This window comes from Ricinus communis, chromosome 10 (genome assembly GCF_019578655.1).
Source record: "Ricinus communis isolate WT05 ecotype wild-type chromosome 10, ASM1957865v1, whole genome shotgun sequence".
Classification (NCBI taxonomy): Eukaryota; Viridiplantae; Streptophyta; class Magnoliopsida; order Malpighiales; family Euphorbiaceae; genus Ricinus; species Ricinus communis.
Window position 1 is genome coordinate 1414008 of NC_063265.1, and position 23149 is coordinate 1437156.

The window sequence follows — 23149 nt, forward strand, 5'->3', positions numbered from 1 at the left end:
TATTCTTTACAATAATTAAAATTGAAGTTATTTAACCCTTCCCATGATGAAGTAACGAAAAGCTATCATTTAACTCAAAATAATAATAATAATAATAATAATAACCGCTGTGATTCACGCCTAATGTCTTCTCCTTCTTCTTCTTCTTCACCTGCGAAACTGCTTCTTCTTCTTCTTCTTCTTCATCACTTGCAAAACAGTTGTCATTAACGGATCCCCGCTTTTGACCTACTGGAACGTGTGTCCAGCTTGCAGTATTAAGGGAGAGTGAGCGAATTAGGTAACTATATGTTTACCAAAGTTTGTGTGGTAACTTAATTAATTATTATTAATATTGTTTCAAACTAATTTGGGCATGAAATATACAAATTTCCCATTCTTTTTAATCTATGGAGACAATGATATCTTTACTCTTTTCTTTAAGGTTATGAATCTTTTGCTACTGCAGTACTGTATTCTTAGAATTACTACTACATTCATTTTTCTTTTTTCGGCTTTTTCAGGTGTCTGTTAATATGATTATCTCTTTCCGATAGGTTTTATTTTTTATTTTGTTTATTACTTTTTATGGAGATAGATCTTGAGCTGCCTTCTCAGGAGCACGAGAAACTAGTTACGGGATCAAATACAAATGTTGATGTAATGGATAGTGCAGATGTGTTGCATGTTACTGAAGAGGATATATATTCTCCTACGGGTGAGCATCTTATAGGAGCCTGCAGACCAAATGAAATTGAAGGTTGTACTAGTGGGGATCTTGTGGAAGGTAGCACTATTAGAAATGATGTTCTTAATAGAGGTGTGATCTGTGAGCCCCAAAATGGTTTAGAATTTGAAACAAAGGAGGCGGCATATTCTTTCTATAGAGAATATGCTCGATCTGTAGGATTTGGCATCACGATAAAGGCTAGTCGTCGTTCAAAAAAATCTGGTAAATTTATTGATGTAAAAATTGCATGTTCTAGATTTGGAAGTAAGCGTGAGTCAAGTACAACTGTGACTCCACGATCATGCATAAAAACTGATTGCAAAGCAGGCTTGCATATGAAGAGGACACAGAATGAGAAGTGGATTATATATAGTTTCATAAAGGAGCATAATCATGAGATTTGTCCAGATGATTTTTATAATTCTATCCAGGGACGGAACAAGCAATCTGTTTTGGTTTCAGTTCAAAAGAAAGGGCTGCAGTTGGCTTTAGATCATGATGATATACAAGTTATGCTTGAGCATTTTATGTGCATGCAAGCAGAGAATCCTAATTTCTTTTATTCATTAGATCTCGACCACGAAAAACGTTTGAGAAATGTATTTTGGATTGATTCAAAAGCCAGGCACGATTATAGGTTTTTCTCTGATGTTGTCTTCTTTGATACTTTCTATGTTAGAAGCAATTATAAGGTACCCTATGCTTCAATTATTGGAGTGAATCATCATTTCCAATTTGTGTTACTTGGATGTGCATTGATTGGAGAGCAGACCCCATCTACTTATGTTTGGTTAATGCAGACATGGTATAAAGCAGTGGGTGGTCAAGCTCCTAAAGTAATTATTACTGAGCAAGAGAAATGCTTAAATGAAGCTGTTGGAAATGTGTTCCCTAATGCACACCACTGTTTTTGTTTATGGCATGTACTGAGTAAGATGCCTGAGAATTTGTCTCGTGCTGTAACTCAAGGTGAAACTTTCCTGGCAAAATTCAACAAATGCATTTGTAGGTCTTGGACAGAAGAACAATTTGAAAAGAGATGGTGGAAAATGGTTGATAAATTTGAATTAAGAGAGGATGAGTGGTTCCAGTCATTGTATGAAGATCGTAAAAAGTGGGTGCCGACATATATGCAAGATATATTTTTGGCTGGGATGTCTACAGCTGAGAGATGTGGAAGTATAGCCTCTTTCTTTGACAAGTATATTCACAGGGAAGCTACATTGAAGGAGTTTATGGAGCAGTACAAATTATTTTTGCAAGACGGGTTTAGCATGGAAGCTAAAGCTGATTTTGAAACACAAAATAAACAACCTGCATTAAGATCTCATTCGGCTTTTGAGAAACAATTGTCAAGAGTCTACACAAATGCAATATTCAAGAAATTTCAGGTTGAGGTTTTGGGTGTAGTTTCATGTCAGCTTCAAAAAGAAAGTGAAGATGGGGCAACTCTGAACTTTCGAGTTGATGATTTTGAAGAACGATGGAATTTTCTTGTTGCTTGGAATGAAACAGCATCAGATATTCAATGTTCATGCCGTTCGTTTGAGTATAGAGGTTTTCTCTGTAAACATGCGATCCTTGTTCTTCAAATGTCTGGTGTTTCCAACATCCCATCCCACTATATATTGAAACGATGGACAAAAGATGCCAAAATCACTCAAATTGTTACTGAAGTATCAAAGCATCTTCCTTACCGGGTCCAGCGTTTCAATGATTTATGTAAACGGGCCATTAAACTTGGTGAAGCAGGGTCTCTATGTCAAGAGGCTTATCATATTGCTTTCAAGGCATTTGAAGAAGTCTTGCAAAGTTGTATAGGTGTCAACAACTCTGTTAGGATTGTTTTAGAACCAGGTGTATTGCCTGTTCATGGTTTTATTGACACTGAAGAAGGGAACCATGGCAACAATATGGTTAAATCATCTAAGAAAAGAAAAAGATATAAGAAAAAGAAGGTTAGTAAAAGGTCAATTGGTTTAACAGAAGATACTATTAACGGTGCTGCTGTTGAAAAATGTATGGCCTTACTTTTGAAGTAAATTTCTTTTCTTATTGTAGGTACTTTCTGAACCAGAAGAGATGACCATCAGCTTGCAAGACAGCTACCAGCAATTGGTTTGTCATATTTGAAATTTAATCTTACTCAAGTGTTTGTTTGGATAGTTGCAATAATTGTATAGGTGTGCGGTATCACATTTCAATATGGATTCAAATTATGCAGGAGCAGATAAACTCCAGAGCACACACCACTGATAATTGCTATGTTCCACAACAGGACATGCGAGATATGGTATGAAATATCTGATATGTATCCACAAGATAGTGCACGAAGAAACTTGGTTTTGATATCATTGATTATGAAATTATTTTGACTTTACTGTTTCCCTTCTAATATTCCTTGATTTTACTGTAGGAATTGGGTTCTAGACCACCAACTATTGATGGTTTTTATGGTTCTCAACACAGCATGCAAGGAGTGGTATGGAACTTTAAGTACTGATGCAATGCAAATAATGGTCATAAACTTTACTTCCTCACTGCCTGAAATGACTTTTGACATTTAAAATCTTTACAACTTAGAGAATAGTTTTATCACTATTTCACCTCTTAGATTTCTTTTAGCCACTCTATGACTATTTGTACACATATATTGTATATTGTAAAATATGATAGAACAACTAAGTAATAAAAATTAGTCATGCTAATAAAACTTGTAATTTAGTTGTTTTAATTTTGATTGAACTTTATATCTGCACATATATTAAACAGGCGAAGCTGTATATTTGGCATGCATAAGATTCTGTCTTTCTTCATAGTGACAGTGGTTGTACTTTCTCATATTACTACTCACAGGGACAATTGAACTCAATTTCTCCAATTCGTGATGGTTATTATAATAATCAACAGGGTGTACCAAGCCTGGTATGCTGCTTGCCAATATACTGGCCTAGGTCTCTTAACATCATGTTTTTCTAGCAAACCTGTGATATAATGATGTTATTCTGACAAATTGATTTCCTTCATATTAAGGGGCAGTCACATTCAATACCAACATGTGTAAGTTCCTTTGGTGACCAACAAAGCTTGCAAGTACTGGTATTGGATTCTTAATGCTGCTGTTTAATTGAACTGTTTGATTTTAATTGTAATACGCAGTGATAAATGGTGGTTTGGGTTCATGGTGATTGCAGGGCCAGCTAGGCTTTAGAGCAACAACCGGAGAAGGCTGTTTTGACATCCATAGTAATTTGCAAGATATGGTATGCATTCAAAATGACTAAATTAATAATTTAAATATTTGTATATCCCTTTCTATTTCCACAGTTAACAACTGCAGGAACTGCCTGTTGGCTCCACACAGTATCCTGGCATTGCACCAAAGCATCTACATGATAAGCACCCTGCAAGTTAACTCAAAAACATTGATAGGTTCTTGCACTCTGAAGGTATGATTGTAATCTTGTATATATAGTTTAGCTTCTTTGCTAGTAAAATTAGTTTTAGTACATTCCCAGCAGAATGAGAAAAAAAGAGAACACACAAAAAAACTTGTCAGCAAAGTTCTCCAGTGAGATTTCATGTCCATTCTTCCTCTCTTTTTAGATTTTTATTATTTATTGATTTATTTTTGTAAGGATGAGATGCCATGAACCCTTGTGCTTACAGGACAGTTGAATTTACAGCATTTCTAGATTCGTTTTGGGGATCAGATATCGTAGTCATCCTGTGAAAGTAGTAATTAGAAAAGGCTATGTTAGTTTCTTGTTAAATAGTACAAATTATAGTCATAGAATGGTGTTGGCTTGTTGCGGCAACTGGCAGACAAGCTAGTCCTGCAGGACTTCGATTGCTTTGTTCTCGGGGCACTGCAGCCTGCAAAGCACCTCTGACTGGTTCGGTCCCACTTACTATAATTATGGATTGAAAGATAATGAAATCAATTATTTTGTTCATTCTCTATGAAAATTTTGTAGCATGGTATATTGGGCGTAGAAAACATTACAATTAATGTACATTTAAATGTAATTTTGATGACATCTGAATGTTACTTTTTTAGAAGTGGTTGCTTTTCACTGTAGAAGAAAAGCCATGCTGCTTTGGCAATCACTTGACCTACTATGAGAGCATGAACTGTTCAATATGATCAAGGAGATCCATTCTTAATAGATGGATTAACTTGGTCTTCCTGCAAAAAGTGGCTCTTGAAAGTACATTTTGTCATTACCATAGTCATACAATAGGAGAAAATGGCCATGTTGAGTATAGTGGTTGAAAAGGAAGCAATTCTAGATGCATCCCTATATGGTGTTTTGACACGACTTGCGAAAGAAGAGAACAAATTTCACTGAAAATGTATAGAAGCTTTGATACCAATGGAAGATTTGAAGCTATGAATTGATACATATAATTTACAAGAAGAATCTGTTCCGTGATTGGTATCATAGAATGATTAGGAATACAAGTTTGCTAACTGTTTATCATGCACATAAATATGTCTCAAGTGTAGTCTCCACAAGCCAACTGTTTGGCCGACTTGTAGCTTGACTTTTTGTTTTTCCTTATTAGGAGTCTGGTGGGTGGGAAAAGAAAATAAGGAAATATTGGAGGATCAAAAGAGAAGAAATAAAATAATGGAAGATGGGGAAAACAGCAAGAAAGAGCAAATGAGAGGTGAAATTAGGGGACAGTAGAAAGTTTAGCAAGCATGCTGCCTTCGCCTGAAACAACAGCAACCAGAGTGAAGGGGAAAAGGTAGAGAGCATGAGAAATTCTGTAAAACCCAGTTGTTTGGGATGCGGAGGCGGAAGAAGTTGATTTTCTAGGATGTTTAACCACTGGTACTTTTTTAGATGGACATGTGCGATCAATGAAAAAATATGTTTTGATAGAACCCATTTTCTTGTGTGTTGAGGTTCAATGGACCAGGAGTCATCTGAGAAAGTTGTGAAACCTCCCAGTTTCCTTACCCGACGAAAGAAGTTGCTAGCAAAAGGTGGAAGACATGATAATCAAAGTTGAAAAGAAGTATTGAACCTTGAATCCTTAAGCTCTTGATTTGCCTAAATCAGGTCTTATCAATCTAGGTGTGTGAATGACATGGTGAACTCGGTGCAGTAGACCCAGAAGATGTAGTTTTGTAAAATGTTTGGGTGGTGCTATAAGCCTGGTTTCAGATTGTTAATTGTTTCAGTGGACTAATAAGAAGAGGAGATGCATGGTTATGCTCCAATTATGAATTTCTGTTTCTGCAATTGTTACTGCTGAATATAATTCTTTTGTGTTGTCGTAGGTGGATAACTAACTTTGAGAAACATCATTAAAGTTTATTAGTTAATTATTTATTCAGCTTTGTAATTATCCTATGGACAGTATGATTGTTCATTGTAACTAATACTCTGTCTGCCACCGACGCACCATCATTACCGTTCTCTCTCTCCCCACCACCAATGCCAAACCACAGGGAAAAAGGCCAAAACAATTAACTATCCTAACATCAGCAAATCAATTCCAGAAATTCGCATTAACCAACACAAAAACAAATCCATGATTAATTGCTCAAAATTACCTTAGTTAAGTTTAATCACGCAAAGCCAAATTTTCCTAAACACAAGCGAAAAAGATAAAATTAAAAAATAATAATGATCCCCAATTCATTAAGAAAACGAACGATTGAGCGCAGTTCCTTCTTCACCTGCACTTTTACTCATCAGTCCCACATCCCAATCAAATCTCAAAAATTAAAAAAGCAAAAGATTCTTTCAAAAACACTTGTCAAATAAATTGCTCTCCTGCTTTAGGTCTTCAAGTAACATTTGCGACGAAGGAAGAGAATGTAAATTTTTTGTTTATTTTGAATTTTAGTTTTTTGGTTGATTTTTTCGTTTTTTTTTTTTTGTATTATTGTTTAATTGGTTACCGGTGACTAGGAGATTAAAAAAAGAGAAACTTATTATTAATTTTTTTACTAGTTCTAATTCTTGTATAATTTAATAAAGTCAAAAAAGTATTTTTATGCTTTCACGGAATGATAACTTAGAGTATGTGTTTTCTTTTTAAGATAAAAAGCGGTAGATTTGTTTCTTTTATGATAAAAAAAATATTTTATCATTAAAAATATCGATTGATAAAGATTTAATTATTTTTATTCCGATCAGCCGTTATTATCATATTTCTCGTGTTTGATAATATAAGTTTAGAGCTTAATAATTCAAAAAGTAATTTTTTAACCGTTAAATCAATTTCATCGAATCAATAACTTTTTAAACCGTGATTTAATGATCAAATAACAAAATTAGAAGTTGCTAAGCTCCAAACTTATGTTATCAAATATGAGTAAATTGATAATGATGGTTAATTAAAATGAAGGTGGCTAAATCCTTATAAATCAAGACTTTTTAACAATGAGATATCTTTCTTTTATCACGGTCTATAACCACATGTTTTATTCTGTCTCAGAGAAAATCATATACTCTAAGTTGTGAAACAGTAAACTCATGTGGTACTTTTTTGTACTTATTCCTAATTTAATTCTAGTAAATTTAAATTTTTTAAAAATTATTATATTTAGAAAATACTAAAAGTTCATATAATTTCACTTTAAATTATCATAATAAAAATATTATCTACATTATCAATTCTATTATACTAGAATTATATTTTTTTATCAATTTAGTTCTTCAATCATATTGACTTTCAAAATGCATTAAGATTTTAGTGCAATGAACAAAATGTAGGGGGCAATTAATTTATTATACAAAAAAATCAAGAAGCAAATAGTATAAAACAAAATCTAGTTAACGATTGTTTGATAGGAATACTGGCGGAAGGACTTTTTAGCATAATATTATAAGATAAAATAATAATAATAATATAATTTTTAAATGTTAAGAAGTAATTTAATATTAAAAATACGGGAAATATATAAAAATTATCCCATTTGAATTTTAATTAGCATGTGTTTTTGCTGTTAAATATGATTAAACGAGAGGATGCTAAAATTATTTTTTAAAAACAATAGGACATGTTAGGATAGTCTAACAAAACTCAAGGTCATTAAGATAATTAAACCTTCAAATAATTATACAATTTGTAATGAAAAATTGTGGAGCCATAATTTTCTTTTAAGTAATGTTCCTTATGTTTGAGTTATCAAGTTAAATTATGTTGGTATAAAGTTTGCTTTCGCCGCTAACTTTATTGCACAGCTTAATTCAGCCATTTTTTTAAATCTTTGAATATTTTAGCTAAATCTTTGCATATTTAGTCCATTTAGACTTTTCTTTAGAAAATTATACTAATTACATGTTTTTGTGAAAAAATACCAAAAACCCCCTTATTTTGAGTTATTATAATCTTAAGCTCTCTTTATATTTTTTTATGTTTTTTTTTTTTTTTTTTCTAATTTTCTTCTTTCTCTCTTTATACCAAAAACACCCACTTCTTTGTCAGCTTCCATTTCTGCATTTTTTTTAGGTTTAGTCTTTCCATTTTCTCCTTAATTTCAGCTTATTAACCTTTTTTTTTTTTAATTTTTTAATAGTTGTTATTTGTAGTGCTTCAATTTCTTTTCACCTTAGATCTAATTATGAAATAATTAGAAAATTTAAGAAGAATAAAATGAAGAAAATACGATTGAAGCAACATTTTCTATAAAAAGAAAAAGGTTTCTAAAAAGGATGATGCTATTAAGAGCAAAGTTGTTGATTCAAAACCTTCGAGTAAGAGAGAAAAGGAACTTAAAAGAGAAAATATTCAGAAATGAAGGAAAATTCTTGTGGAGGAGTCAAAGGATAGTCAATCTCAGGTTTATAATTTCTTTCTCATTTTCTGTTTTTTGGTTTATATTGTTTTGATTTTAATTTTATTTACTGCGACTTTGTTATTTTTTTTAGTATTCAGGATTTTTTGTTGTTTTTTTTTATGTTAATTTTTAAAATTTTTGCTGTTGGTTAAATATGTTGAGTTTATTTTTTTTAATATTTGAAATTAAAAAAGTAATCAATATCTTTTTTTTTGTTGTTGCATGTTTTATGTATGGTTGTTTTTATTTATTTTCTATTTGAATGGTTTTAATTTTTTGAGCTCTTTATATTATGTTATTGTTGGATTATATTATATTTTGAAAGGAGTGTTTTTTATTTATTTTAAATTGTTGATTGTTGATTATTAGTTGTTTAATTTTGTTTCTCTAGTTGATTTAAGTTTGTTGTGTTTGAACTGATTTAGTTAATTTCTTTTTCTTAATATTTTATTTTTAATTTAATTGGTCTGCACTATAGTTACCTGTTTGTGATTTTTTTTTTCAGTGTATGTTGTTAGATTGTTTTAGTTGATTGGATTCAGTTGCGGGTGTTCAAAGTTAAAAAGGAGATCAATTTACTGTCAAAATTGGTTTGCACTTATTTGATGATGTTATTAAAAATATAAAAGTGAAGTTGGATGAGAAAGAGTTATTGTTGTGTCGAAAGAATTTTGGTTATTTTTTAGATATTCCTCTTTTTAAGTTGCAATCTCAACTTATACATTATCTGCTTCTTATGGAGGTTGAGCAGACTAATATATTTGAAATATGATTTGAGATTTGTGGTTATAGGTTGAGTTAAGTATTGAGGAATTGGCTTTAGTGACTGGTTTAAAATGTCAAGGTGAATTGAGTGAGATTGGGTTTGGTAGGAATTCAGATGGTTTAGTTAGTAAGTATTTTAAAGATGTTAAAAGAATAAATAAGCAAACAATTGAGGAAGTTCTTTTGTCTAAGAGGTAGTAATATGATGATGATGATATGAAACTTGCTTGTATGTTCTGCATCTTTTCCTTTTGTCTTGATCAAAAAATAAATTGATTTCTTTGGTTGACTTTGAGGTGTTGATTTTGAAAAACTTGATAATTTCTCTTGGGGTTTAGAGGTTTTTAATGTTACTCTTGATTTATTGAAGAGTAAAGTTTATGGAAAAAGTATAGGAAGACTGATGAAGGCAAAAGAACAACAGTATAATTATAGACTGATTGGTTTTCTGTATACATTTTAATGTTGGTTTTATGAGTTTGTTCTTCTGTTGGTTGACTCTATTACTTTCTATTTTGTAATGATAGCATTCCTCGAACTTTGAAGTGGAATATAACTGATGTTCCAAGCTATAAATGTTTGGAGAAGCAATAGAAGAAAGAATGTTATTACTTTTCTTTTATTTACTGTTTTATATTTTTTTATTAACTTAAAATTTATTTATGTTTTTATTTTCTTTCTATTTTGTATTTCAATTGAAGTTGAAAAATATGTTTTCAAGTCCTAATGACAGAGAAGCTTGAGTTGGAAATGATGACGATGAGGAAGATTTTGAAGTTCCTTTTTATTTTTACTATGTTGAGTCATATACTACTAATAAATCCAAGAGCAATACAAGTTTTAGTTCAAGTTCAATTGTTTCTATTGAGGAGAAATTAGATTCTCTTTTGATTATTTAAATAAAATTGAAGACTGATATTGTTGGTCTTAGACTTTATATTGATATGAAATTTGTTAATATATTTTATTGTTTAAGAGCGTTAAAAGAGAAGCTTACTATTGATGATAAAGTTAGTCATATAAGTTTTACTTACCTGTTTTTTTATTTATAATAGATTTTTTAGTATAGAATTTGTTATTTTAGTTGATTTTTTATTATTGTTATTATTTGTTTTGTTTAGAAGCATAGTGATGATGGTGGTGGTGATCGTGCTTTTAGTACTGATAAGGGAAATTCTGATAATGATAATGATGAAGATATAGTTATTAAGGGGATTTGATTCTTTTTCTCTTTTAATTTTTATTGTATTAGATATGCTTGTTCAATTCTCAATATTTAATTTTTGTTTATTTATTTAGATTGTATCAAGAGATGAAAAGTCCGTGAAATTTGAAGAAGTTAAAGATGAAGTGCAAGAGAAGAGATTTAAGGTGACAAAAATGATGAAAAAGTGGATGAGTGTGATTTTAAAGATGAAGCTTTTGTTAAAAAATATGATTATAGGGATGACAGTTGTTGGTAATATGCTGAGATGGTGATGTTGAAGGTGATTTTGGTGATAGTGTTATTGATACCAACATTGATGGTTTAGGTAGTAGTGGTTGTATTCGTGATCCTAGAGTTGAAGTTGGAAAGAATGTAGATGAAGTTTTAGAAGGTATTGGTGTTGATAAGGTATTTGATATAATTGCTTTATTTTTATTTTTTTTTACTTTGAATGTGTTTTTAATTTCATTATTTATGTTTTTATGCTTCTTATTTTTTATAAGGATGATACAAGTTGCAAAGTTAGTTATGGATCTTCTTTTGATGAAATTGATCCTATGGATCTTCTTCTGATGAAACTAATTTTATAGTTTTTGAAGAAACAATTGCTAATACTATAAAATTTAATACAATATTCTGATTTATTTTTATATTGTATTTTATGATTATCTTTAGTTGATTTTTGGCTGATTTGTATATGCTTTTTTTATTTTTGCAAAGCTGTTGATTCTAGTCATGTTGCTAATACTGTATATTTATATTCTAATATTGATACTAGAATGAAAGATAAGAACAAATAATTATTTTAGTTTTTATTTTTAATATTTCTTTAATACTTTTTTTGTGATTGTATTATCTTTCTTTTTTTAGAAAACACTAAAGATGATGTAATTACGCTTCCTTTGAGTTATAATGTTAGTGATATTTTTAGTAGTGTTATTGGTAGTGATTATAATGATTGGTATAGATAGTAGTAGCGGTGTTTGTGATCAATGTTGATAAAGTCTTTTATATAATTATTTTATTTTGTTATTTCTTTTTTATTTTGAATGTGTTCTAAATATAAATTTTATATTTCTCTAAAATAATGATAGGAATTGCCAAGTTAGTTTTGGATCTTCTTTTAATAAAATTAATCTTGTAGTTTTGAAAGAGTCAATTGCTAATGCTATGAAGCTATTCGGGTATGCTAATTATTTTTTTTTATATTGTAGTATTCTGATTTATTTTTATATTGTATTTTATGTTTATCTTTAGTTGATTTTTGGATGATTTGTATATGCTTTATTTTTTTTGCAAGCTGTTGATTCTAGTCATGTTGCTAATACTGTATATTTATATTCTAATATTGATACTAGAATGAAAGATAAGAACAAATAACTATTTTAGTGTTTATTTTTAATATTTCTTTAATACTTTTTTTGTGATTGTATTATCTTTCTTTTTTTAGAAAAAAGATATATGATGCTAAAGATGATGTAATTACGCCTCCTTTGAGTTATAATGTTAGTGATATTTTTATTGGTAGTGATTATAATGATTGGTATAGATAGTAGTAGCGGTGTTTGTGATCAATGTTGATAAAGTCTTTTATATAATTGTTTTATTTTGTTATTTCTTTTTTATTTTGAATGTGTTCTAAATTTAAATTTTGTATTTCTCTAAAATAATGATAGGAATTGCCAAGTTAGTTTTGGATCTTCTTTTAATAAAATTAATCTTGTAGTTTCGAAAGAGTCAATTGCTAATGCTATGAAGCTATTCGGGTATGCTAATTATTTTTTTTTATATTGTATTTTTTGTTTATCTGTAGTTAATTTTTAGTATACTTTTTTGTTATCTCTTTTTTGTAAGTTGTTGATTCTGGTCTTGTTTCTAGTACTGTACACTTACATTTTGGTGTTGATACACCAATTGATTCTAGAGGGTGATTAAACCTAGTTTTCCATTTTAAATCATCTTTCTTGATTGAGTTTCGTTCTTTTGAAGATAGAGTTGAAGTAAAGAAATCTAAGAAGCTAATGTGTGGCCTATGTCATTTACTAATGATTTTAGTACTTATCATGATTTTAAGAAGCAAGTTCGTTTTTGATTTATAGTTGGATGCTCAAATGAAAAAGAAAATTAAATAATTATTTTAGTGTTTTTTTACTATATTTTGCTTTTTCTAATTCTTTCTGCGATTGTATTTTTTATATTTTTTTAGGGAAAAGATATATTATGATAAAGATGATAAAATTACGCCTCTTTTCAGTCTTGACATTGAAATGATTGGCCGCCAAATTTGGTTTCACACACTTTAGTATTGTGTAGACCTGTTCATGGACCTGGGTACCCGCCCGGCCCGCACTCTTCGGGCCGGGCTTGGACAGCAATTTTTGTGTACAAGCCCGGCCCGGCCCGATGTTTAGTTTAATTAGGAAAAAAAAAAATGTCGACCTTCAACTTATAATTAAGTGCTACATACTACTTAGCTACCTATTATTTCTATTTATAATTTTATTGTTATTAATAATATATTTAAATAAAACTAAATTCAAGCCCGACCCGAACCCGCCAAGCCCGACCCGAACCCGCCCAGACCCGATCCGTATTTATAGGTTTAACTATTGGTCGGGCCGGGCCGGGCTTTTTAAAAAATTTCGGGCTCGAGCTTGGGCTAAGAGATATTAAAAAATTCTCGGGCTTGGGCAGGCTCGGGCTTGTTCAAAATAAAATCAAGCCCGGTCAGGCCCGGCCCATGAACAGGTCTAGTATTGTGGTTATCCTATTTTATTATGTATGAATTTTCACTCTTTGTATTTATTTTCATCTGTAAGATATTTTAGAATTTATTTTTATATTTACTATCTTTTAAAATATACTTATAGTATACTAGATATATACTTGATGTATAAGGAATACTAATTTAATATTAGTTTTAACTTAGCTTTTATTTGTTTATTATTTTTCTTGTTTATTTTCAGCATATGGATGTGATATTTTATTAATTGCGAAAGGAGCAGAAATTGATTCATGGCCGTTTTCTGAGATGTACTACAACAAATAATTTTTTTGATCAGCGCATACAAGTTTGTTATTGATTATTTGAAAAGGAAGAAGAATATATCTATTGTTTCAATTTCTTATTATGTTGCTAATTATATTTTTGGATGTTCTATGTTATGTTCAACTCATTGAGTAGTTGTTGATCATATCCTATTTTCTATCCATGTTGGCAAATTGTGGCATTGCATTTTGGATCGTTTGAGTTTTATAAATCGCTGCATTTATGTTTATAACTCTTCGATATCTAAATTAAATGATAAATTTGTATTGAAAGTGTTAGAATCGCAATATTTTATTGCCTATATCTAAATTAAATGATAAATTTGTATTGAAAGTGTTGGAATCGTAATATTTTATTGCCTTACTTTCTTACTGCTTTTGATTTTTATGAGAAGCGAAAGGATACTAATTTTAATTTGTGTTCTTATCCCACAAGAGTTTGACTGAAGCATTTCATATGGAAATGATTAATGGATTGCCTACTTAGGAGTAGACCTGATCATGGGTTGGGCCTGGGCGGGCTCGGGCCGGGCTTGACCGGGCCTGAATTAATTGGAAGCCCGACGCCCGGGCCCGAGAAATTTTAATATCTTAGAGCCGGGCCCGAAATTTTATGGCCGGCCCGGCGGGCATTAGGCGGAGGTCGGATCCGGGGCGACTTGGGTCGGGCCTGGCGGGCTCGGGTCGGGCTTGGGCTTCGCGGGCTCGGGTCGGGCTTGGGCCCGGGCTTAGGGCGGGCTCTGGACGGGCTCGGGTCGGGCTCGGGTCGGTCTTGGCTTGATAAACCGACAATTAAATAAAAATATTCAAAATTTAAACATAATTTCAACATAAATATTCAAATTTTAAACCAGTAATCATGTTCATCATGATAATAAAGACACAAATATGAATTAATATTTTAAACCATCTAAATAAAACTCTAAAAATTGAAATAAAAGAACAACAAACTCCTTCAAGGCAAATTCACATTTCCTACAAAACAAAAAATATTTAAATTAATAAGTATTTTATATAAATAAAAATAACTAGTAATCTAAATCAATATGTAAATAATAACTTACCTAAAAATCCATAATTTCAACTTCTTCTTCGCCATCAATATCACTAATATCATCCTCACTGACGGATTCAAATTTGGGTGCAAAATCACCTAGACAAAAATTAACAAAATAAAAATTAGTCAATTATAAAACTTAATTTTAAAAATAAAATTCAGAAAATAGATTGAATTATAAATAAACAACTTTTATTACCTTCCGCACGAATCCAATCCTTGAGACAATTTAAAGCTTGAACCGTCTTAGAATTAAGAGAACTTCTAGAAGCGGTAATGATTTTATTTCCAATGCTAAAAGCGGATTCTGAAGCAACACTTGTAACCGGAATTGATAAAACATCGCGTGCCATTTTTGAGAGTTCGGGATATCTCATTGAACTTTTATTCCAAAACTCCAAAACATCCAAATCTTCAGTCAAATTATGAGTTGGTTCCTCAAAATAAAGATCTAATTGTGACTTACCATGTGTGGTAGTTGTTTCACCCAAAAACTCTTTGTAATCTTCAAATTGCTCATCCCCCATGTCACTGAGAAAATTGCCACCACTTGATGGTTCCTCATTTGAAGTTCCAACACTAGAACTAGTTTCTTGTCTATACTCGTCAAACAACTTATGAAGGGTAGTCACAACTTTCTCTACCATCTCATCCATTTTGTCTTTCCCATATATTTTCCCATAACAATACTTCAAAAAATTTATTTTGCATCTAGGATCTAAAAGTGCAACACAACTCAAAATTCCATTGTAATTAGCCCAATATTTGTCAAATTTAGGTTGCATAGTCTTAGCAGTATTGCATAGAAGGTGAGATGGCTCATTTGCAACTTCTAATAACTTTGAATGGATTTTCCACACTCCTCTAAAAAATAAATTTGAAGTAGGAGTGTTATGAGCCGAAAACATAATTGTCACTTCATAAAACACCTTCAAAAATTTATGAACCATAGAAATATATTTCCATTCAATTTTTGAGATTTCATAAGATCTAAGTACATGACTTCTACTCCCAAAATAATCAAACACATTCTTGTAGTAAAGAGCATTATCAAGCATTGTATAAGTCGAATTCCATCTCATAGGACAATCAAACCTAAATCTTCTCCTAACATCTAAGTGAAAACTTTTCTTTGCAACATCAAAAAACTTTTTTCTACGTACCTGTGATTTATCAATATACTTCATAATTTCTCCGATCTTATTAATAATATCAACGATACTATCCAAACCTGATTGTACGATTAAGTTTAAAATATGAGCACAACAACGGATTTGAAAAAACTCTCCATTACATACGAGAAACTCTTTTGTTGCGAGGCGACCATTAAGGATAGAAATCATAGTATCATTGTAAGAAGCATTATCGGTGATTGAGAATATTTTATGCTTCAAATTCCATTGAGATAAAAATAAGTCAATCTCATCAGTATGCACAATGTCATAAGGTGGAACTAATGCTCTAAATCTCAAAATTCTCTTTTGTAGTTTCCACTTATCATCAATAAAATGAGCAGTAATGCAAATATACTCAAGTTTTGTATGTTGACTCTTCCAATTATCAGTTGTCAAACAAATTTTACCAGGAGCATTGAAAATCATTTCTCTAAGTTTATCCCTTTCTTTCACATACAAAGAAAGAATGTCTCTTTTTAGAGTATGCCTACTATATACTCTAAATTGAGGACACGCCTTACACAACATGCGCCTAAAACCCTTTTCTTCTACAATAGTAAAAGGATGAGAACCTTCAACAACAAACATGCTAATGCAATGGCGCAATCCATCATGATCAAACTTATAATTCTTTATAGAATTACTCCCATCACTTAAAACTTCACTACCTATAAGAAATTGTTTAATATCTGCAGTTCCAATTTTTGTGCATTTAGTTAAATGACGCCTTAAATGTGATGTTCCATTTTTGCAGCCAAAATAGACTTACGATTACTTACATTTCGCTTTGGCTTCATCTCCATTTGTTTCTTTTGTGATTAGCTCAAAATGTTCCCAAACAATTGAAGTAGTCTTTGCTCGCTTTTTGGAAACTTCATATTCTGCAAAGCCATCCTCAATGGGCTGTTTATATTTGTCATTTTGGGGTACTATGGAATTTTGTTCCTCAGCCATGAACTAAATTTTAATCTGCATTATAAAAAAAAATATTTGTCAAATGTAATATAGGAATAAGGTTGGATATATACATTGGAAACACAAAGTAAAGAATAAATACTCTAATCCGTATGTGAATAACACTTAGATGGGAAAAAACCATGTTAGAACCAGTTTATCATAACATGCATCAGAAACACAAATTAACATTTACAAATGTGCAAAGGTTCCACGTGTTCATCAACAATACTAATGTGAATACGAAATTTAAACAAATCAGTCACCATATTCAAAGAAGTCCAAAATCAAACAAACAATAAAAAGATGGGAGATTAGCCATCTGGGTGCATAGTAATGCCTCAAGAGAAAGCTAGAGTACCTTTCTGGTGCAGTAGAAAAAATATCTTCAAGTTCTGCAGGTCGAACAATTTGTAGATTCCCCTCAGGAATTCAATAGTTTCACTTGTGAGCTCTACACTCTACAACAAATCACAAGTAAACATAAGTAATTTGAACAAGCACCCTGTCCAAAGTCACAGAAGGACTCGTAATATAGCCAAATAAAAGCATACAGTGTTAGTAACAAGAACAAGTAGAAGGTAATTGCCGAAGATGATAAAACCTATGACTAAAGTAGGTGAATAAGAAGCCAAAGCGGTGAGAAGGATTTGGTTGGATGGAGATGGAGAAGGAGAAGGAGCCGCACAGATCTAAGTACAGCTGAAAGGAGAAGGAGGCGTCAAACAATTGCAATGGGAGCCAAATTGTTACATTTAGATTTAGGGTTCTTTTGTTGATATATTATTAATCACAACAAAATTATAAAAAGATACAGCGTGTACTCCAGTGGTATATAACACTTAATAGGTAGTAAAGGCCACGAGTTCGATTCCCAGGTATGTCATTTTTATTTCTAACTAAATTATATATCGGGCCGGGCCGGGCCTAAGTTGGGTTTTTATATAAATCCCAAGCCCGTGCCCTAAAAGTACGGGCTTTTATGGAGTTCGGGCTTGTACATAAAAATCATTGTCCAAACCCGGCCCAAATAGTGCGGGCCTGGGCGGGCCGGGCGGGTACCCAGCCCATTGAACAGGTCTACTTAGGAGGACATGTGAGTTGTGAAATATTGATATAAAATTATTTTAAATTATTAATTTTTATTCTATATTCTGTTAAGTGACTGCGGTGTGTTTATGACTTATTTTGTCGAATACTTTATTCATTAAAAAGATTAGACTTCTAAATTTAGTATGAAATTTCATAGGAGTTGGGCTGTTGTTTCATTGTTTAGCCATGCTAAGTTCAAAGAAGAATTTGATATTGCAAGTGAAGGTGAATCTCCTTCAAAAAGAATTTGATATTGAAAATGAAGATGAAGCTCCTCCAAAAAGTTGCAGTTGAAGAAGAAGTAGAAGGACTTTTAGTTATTTGGGTGTTTAGAAAGTTTTTTAGTTGTTTTATGTTTTTGAACTTTTATGTAGTTTTTTGTTGAATTATTTTTGAGTTTATAATTCTGACCTTCATTTTCAATGATTGAATGTAGTTTTCATTGAGTATATCTTCTTCTCTCTTTACTAGCCTTGTGAAAGTAGACTTTGCAAAATTTCTATTTGTGTACCTCCATTCTTATATTAAAGCACATAGGTACCCCAACAAAGCAGTGACCAGTAGATGTCTTGCGCCTCTGCTTTTTACATTCAATAATTCAAGTATATTTGTTGTCATAATTGTATGTCTATTTTTCATATTGTGTGCCCTTGTCCATTTAGGCTACCCTACATTTTCGAGTTAAAGTTTGATAGATTTGTCTACTTTATCAATCTCGGACATATAATATTTAAAGTCATTTTCTGTGTATGCCTTTGCTGTTGTGAAGAAAGATTTATTGAAATTCTTTATACTTCTTATGAAATTTGTTTTGAGGTTGTTATACAAATGGAATATGCATATCACATGGTTGAATTCTGGATAAATCTTTTGGATCATTGTTTTGATGCTTTCATATTTATCTGATACAATACACATTTCATTTCTCAATCCAAATGCGTCCTTTACTTTTTTTAAACTCTCAAGATGCATTATTTTTATAATCTACTATACGAAATGGTAAAGAAAATATTTCACTGTTAGAATCTTGTGTGATTGTCGAGAGAAGTATTCTTCTATGTACAGATTTGAGAAAATTTTCATCTACTATTATTACTAGTATACAACATCCTTTTATTAAAGGTTCAAGTGCCATGAACACATATAGCAATGTCAAATTTTCTTTTGTTTGCGGCTCTTTAACTAAATTGAAATTTCTTTTTTTATAACATGTGCAGGTAGCTCGACAATATCCCATAAGATTCTTCTAGTTTTTTCCTAATGTTTCTTCTTTGATCTCTAAGCTTTTAAGTAGGTTACAGATACACTGTAATTATCTTCCGTATCTTTTGTTATCTTTACAAGTGTAGTTTTGATGCTACAGATATATTGTTATGTAATCTCAGATGTAGTAGTTACTTTTTTTTATCGTTGTCTTATTTTCAAAGGGCAGCTATGAACGTTGTTGAGTTTTTTTACTCTTAAACATGCTTGTTTTGGCTTTTCTTAAAGCTCTAAGTTTCCATTTGCAATTGTCATATAGGCATTATAGGTAATATTATTTTTCACAAGATTTCTCCACCTTATATTGTAAGTGGTTTAGCATAGAAGTTGATTATTGTTTTTAGAGTTTGTTTGTCTTGTATGTCTAACCTTAGTTTATTTATGAATGCCTTGTGTGTGATATCACAATATTCTTCTTGACTTTTGCTTTATACTTCTTCCTCTTCTCTAACTTTTTTGCTCATTAAATTTGCATATATAACTCTCTATCTGTTCTTCGGTTGTTAATCTTTGTTTTGTTGTTGATGTACCTACTTCATTTATGACAATATTTTTGTTTTGCAATGTGATTGTTGAATTGAAGAAGTTGATTTCTTTATCTTGATTCAAAACTATTATGCACAATGGATATTTTGTGCAATCTGGTTCTATCCTATTGAGCTCTTTGTAGAACAACATGGTTGGATTATTTCTATTTTTAGTGGGAAATAGCCATTCTTAATTTGATACTTGATTTCCAGTATGGTTGATCTTTGATTAATTTTTAGTTGATTTGGTAGCATTTATATGAAACTATTGTAATCACTATTTTTTGACATTATTATCCCTATTATATCAAAGTTGATGTAATTCATATTTTGATTCCATTTAACATTATAGTATATAAATACTGGTACGTTCTTCATTCAAAAATTATCAAATTAAACAAATAAATTTTGAATCAAAATTGTTTAAAATATATTTAATAAAGTGAATTTTTTATGCATAATAAAAAAATTAAAAATCAATTACACCTATCAGCCAACATTAAAAGGAATATTAATTTCTCAATACATATTAAAATCATATCTCTACTTTTTTTTTTACTTGATTGAGTTTGTGAATCGAGATTAATTACCTCAATCTTCTTTTTGTCTCCATTTTAGTATATTCCCATTGAATCTCTTCATTCTGAATGAATCTTGTGATATGTTTGTAGTTGATTTCTCATATTTATGGAGTAATCCTTCTTTTCAAAAAAACAGAAGAGAATGAGTTATTGCTGTCGTAGGTATATGCAACTATGTAGATGAAGATGTAGCTGATGGAGCTGAATCTGAGCCTCACACTATTGACAAAGAATCATGAAAGACTGGTCTTAAACATGTAAAAGAAAAAAAAGGAAACAAAACAAAAGAGAAAAGAAAAGAAGAAAACAAGCAAAGGAAAATAGATGGTAAAAGGACATACGCATTTTGTCCATATTGAACATAAATAATCAATCAACTATGGCTGGACTAGTGATAACAAGTCTCTGAAAAGAAGATTGATAGGTGTCCCTGAAGACCAAAACTAGTCGCCCTCAGAGACTGAGCCATAAAAATAAGAGATTAAGTGGTCCCATCATATTACACGTGTCACCACCACCGTATTATCTGAAAATGGCTATTGAGACGGACCCGACCAAGGACATCTAGCGGGTTACCTATAGATCTAGCTTAAAGACAAAGTAATAAGTACATAACATGTGGCAGCATCTAATTTGACTAAGATGATGAGAGATTCTCTAAAACCCCACTTGCTTTCATATATAAAGAACATGATGGATAAGGTAAAAGTTAAATTAGTTATTCCAACTCTATTTTTACTACTTTTTTCTCTTTCTCTATCTGACTTGATTGTTGGAGTGGGTTCCTCGGTCTTCCTGCTGGTCTCTCTCCGCCGGTGCTCCCTACTTATTGATTGTTGTCTTGTAGAACTGAGCTTGAAGAGTCCTCAAAACGGAATATCCTCAATAACTTTAATTCAAACTTAGTTCGATAATGGAAGAGTCATACTCAACCTAGTCAAAGCTTAGCTCGATTTAATTTGATTACAACCCTATTTAGAATTAACTTTTGTATGCATAACACAGCTCCACAGCAGCTTGACTAATACAAAGCAAAAAGAAATCCTTGTCAATCCAGGATCCTTTCTTATTTCAGACCAGAGACAACTAGCTAAATTGTAATTAGTTGTTATCTGTAGAACAAATACTTCTGCTAATACTTTAATAATATATTTTCAAATAAATACAACAGTTCTTTATTTAAAAAGTTTATATGTATAGATTAAATACATATACTAACGATCTTGACCTATATAATAACTATTATAATTTTATATTAATTATATTTACATAAATTAACATTAGAAATATATTAATAAATAAATTTTTTCCTAGAAATTATTTTGTATATGAATCAGCAAAGTTATTATATGTCAATAAATAGGTTAGACACCTCAAAATTTTGATTCAACACTTCTAAAGCTCATTTTCATTATTATCTTATTTATTTTATATTTAAAGAATTTATTGTATTGTGGTATATATTTTAATTTGTAATTATATTAATATAAAAGAATATATTTTATTATTATTGTTATAATATTTTTATTTATATCTATATTAATATTTTTATAATTTATTTTTATAAAATTTCTGTATTTTGTTATATATTAAAGTAAAAATATATGAAAAGTATATAATTTTATCAATTTTAATATTTTTTATCCATTTCTTGCACTTTAAAATTCTCCTATGTAGTAACTCTTTTAGTAAATTAAATTATTAGAATTCTTACTATTTATTTTGTATTATTATTAATTTTTAATATCGCATATAGAGATATATATTGAAAAAATTTTCTACTCCTTATGTTGTACCAATAAGTTTTCCAACATGACAAAATTTTCTATTAAGTGTTTTTATGTTTCAAATTTAATATTTTTATATTTTTACTATTTTTTAGTATTATTTGTTTTTTCATATATGAATATAAACATATATTTTATTATAAAATAATAAATTTTATTATTAATATGTAATAGCTATAACAATTATTATACTAATTATAATTTTTTTAATAATAAAATAATCTTATATTTAAATAGATTATAAATTTTTACCATATTCATTATTTAGCATTTAAGATCGCATTTATTTTTTTGATAAATATTTATAATTGATATTTGTTATAAATATGCCACATGTCATTTTCTCATTAAAAAACAGAATGACATAGTTTCATAAAATTCTGCCGTATAGAATTTTTTAGATAGACTTGGCTTTCTTTATATATATATATATATATATATACTCACTAGTATTTTGCTCATGCTATTGTATGATTATTTTATTTTTTATATTTAAAAAATCCATCTTATATATTGCATATTATTTATTTGTAATTATATAAAAATAAAAGAATTATTTTTATTTTCATTTTCATAATATTTGTATAATATATTTTTATAAAATTTTTATATTTATTATATATTAAGGTAAATCTATATGAGAAGTATACAAATCTGTCAATTTTAATTTTTTTATTTATTTCTTCCACTAATAAGTTCTCATTTGTAATAATTATTTTTAATAAATTATATTGTTAGAATTCTTTTTTTTTATATCACACACACACACACATATATATATATATATTCATTTATATTATACCAATAAATTTTTTAACATGTCAAAAATTTATATTAACTACTTTTATGTTCCAAATTTAATATTGTTATATTTTTACTGTTTTACTATTATTATCATTTATTTTACATATATGAATATAAACATATATTTTATTATAAAGATAAGATTTATTATAAATATGTAGTAGCTGTAATAATTATTATACTTATTATAATATCATAATAAAATAAGTGTTATATTTAAATAAATCATTAATTTTTATCATAATCATTATTAGCATTTAAGATCACCTTTATTTTTTTACAAATATTTAAAACTAATGTTTTCATGAATATATCACATGTCATTTTCATTAGAAAACAACATGACATGGTTTCATAAAATTCTGCCACATGGAAT

General features: G+C 30.0%; 2 protein-coding genes and 3 long non-coding RNA genes across 18 annotated transcripts; 2 read left to right on the top strand and 3 right to left on the bottom strand.

Moving 5' to 3' along the window:
* Window positions 1-77: 77 nt before the first annotated feature.
* Window positions 78-6070, top strand: LOC107261373 (protein FAR1-RELATED SEQUENCE 2). 14 transcript variants are annotated; one of them, XM_015720078.3, is made up of 10 exons: window positions 78-280; window positions 504-2667; window positions 2771-2827; window positions 2934-3002; window positions 3126-3191; window positions 3566-3634; window positions 3743-3808; window positions 3904-3972; window positions 4050-4158; window positions 4379-6070. In XM_015720078.3, the coding sequence occupies exons 2-9, from the start codon at window positions 568-570 to the stop codon at window positions 4122-4124; spliced, it is 2571 nt and encodes an 856-aa protein (XP_015575564.2). In that variant the 5' UTR covers window positions 78-280; window positions 504-567; the 3' UTR covers window positions 4125-4158; window positions 4379-6070. The 14 variants fall into 14 exon arrangements, with proteins under 14 accessions (XP_015575564.2, XP_015575562.2, XP_048225522.1 ...); XM_015720076.3 differs by having other exon boundaries at window positions 5279-6070; XM_048369565.1 differs by having other exon boundaries at window positions 4074-4158.
* Window positions 6071-7825: 1755 nt separating this feature from the next.
* LOC125371293 lies at window positions 7826-10914 on the top strand. The gene is made up of 2 exons (XR_007217596.1): window positions 7826-8516; window positions 10578-10914. It is a non-coding gene; the product is annotated as an uncharacterized LOC125371293 (long non-coding RNA).
* A 3442-nt stretch (window positions 10915-14356) lies between these two features.
* On the bottom strand, window positions 14357-14652 carry LOC125371295. Its single transcript, XR_007217598.1, has 2 exons — window positions 14598-14652; window positions 14357-14508 (listed from the first exon to the last, which is right to left on the bottom strand). It is a non-coding gene; the product is annotated as an uncharacterized LOC125371295 (long non-coding RNA).
* A 30-nt stretch (window positions 14653-14682) lies between these two features.
* Window positions 14683-16191, bottom strand: LOC125371335 (zinc finger BED domain-containing protein RICESLEEPER 2-like). The gene is made up of 3 exons (XM_048380047.1): window positions 14853-16191; window positions 14790-14808; window positions 14683-14686 (listed from the first exon to the last, which is right to left on the bottom strand). Exons 1-3 carry the CDS (start codon window positions 16189-16191, stop codon window positions 14683-14685), a joined length of 1362 nt encoding a protein of 453 aa, XP_048236004.1.
* A 357-nt stretch (window positions 16192-16548) lies between these two features.
* Window positions 16549-17329, bottom strand: LOC125371294. Its single transcript, XR_007217597.1, has 3 exons — window positions 17274-17329; window positions 17081-17180; window positions 16549-16734 (listed from the first exon to the last, which is right to left on the bottom strand). It is a non-coding gene; the product is annotated as an uncharacterized LOC125371294 (long non-coding RNA).
* Between the last annotated feature and the right edge of the window lie 5820 nt (window positions 17330-23149).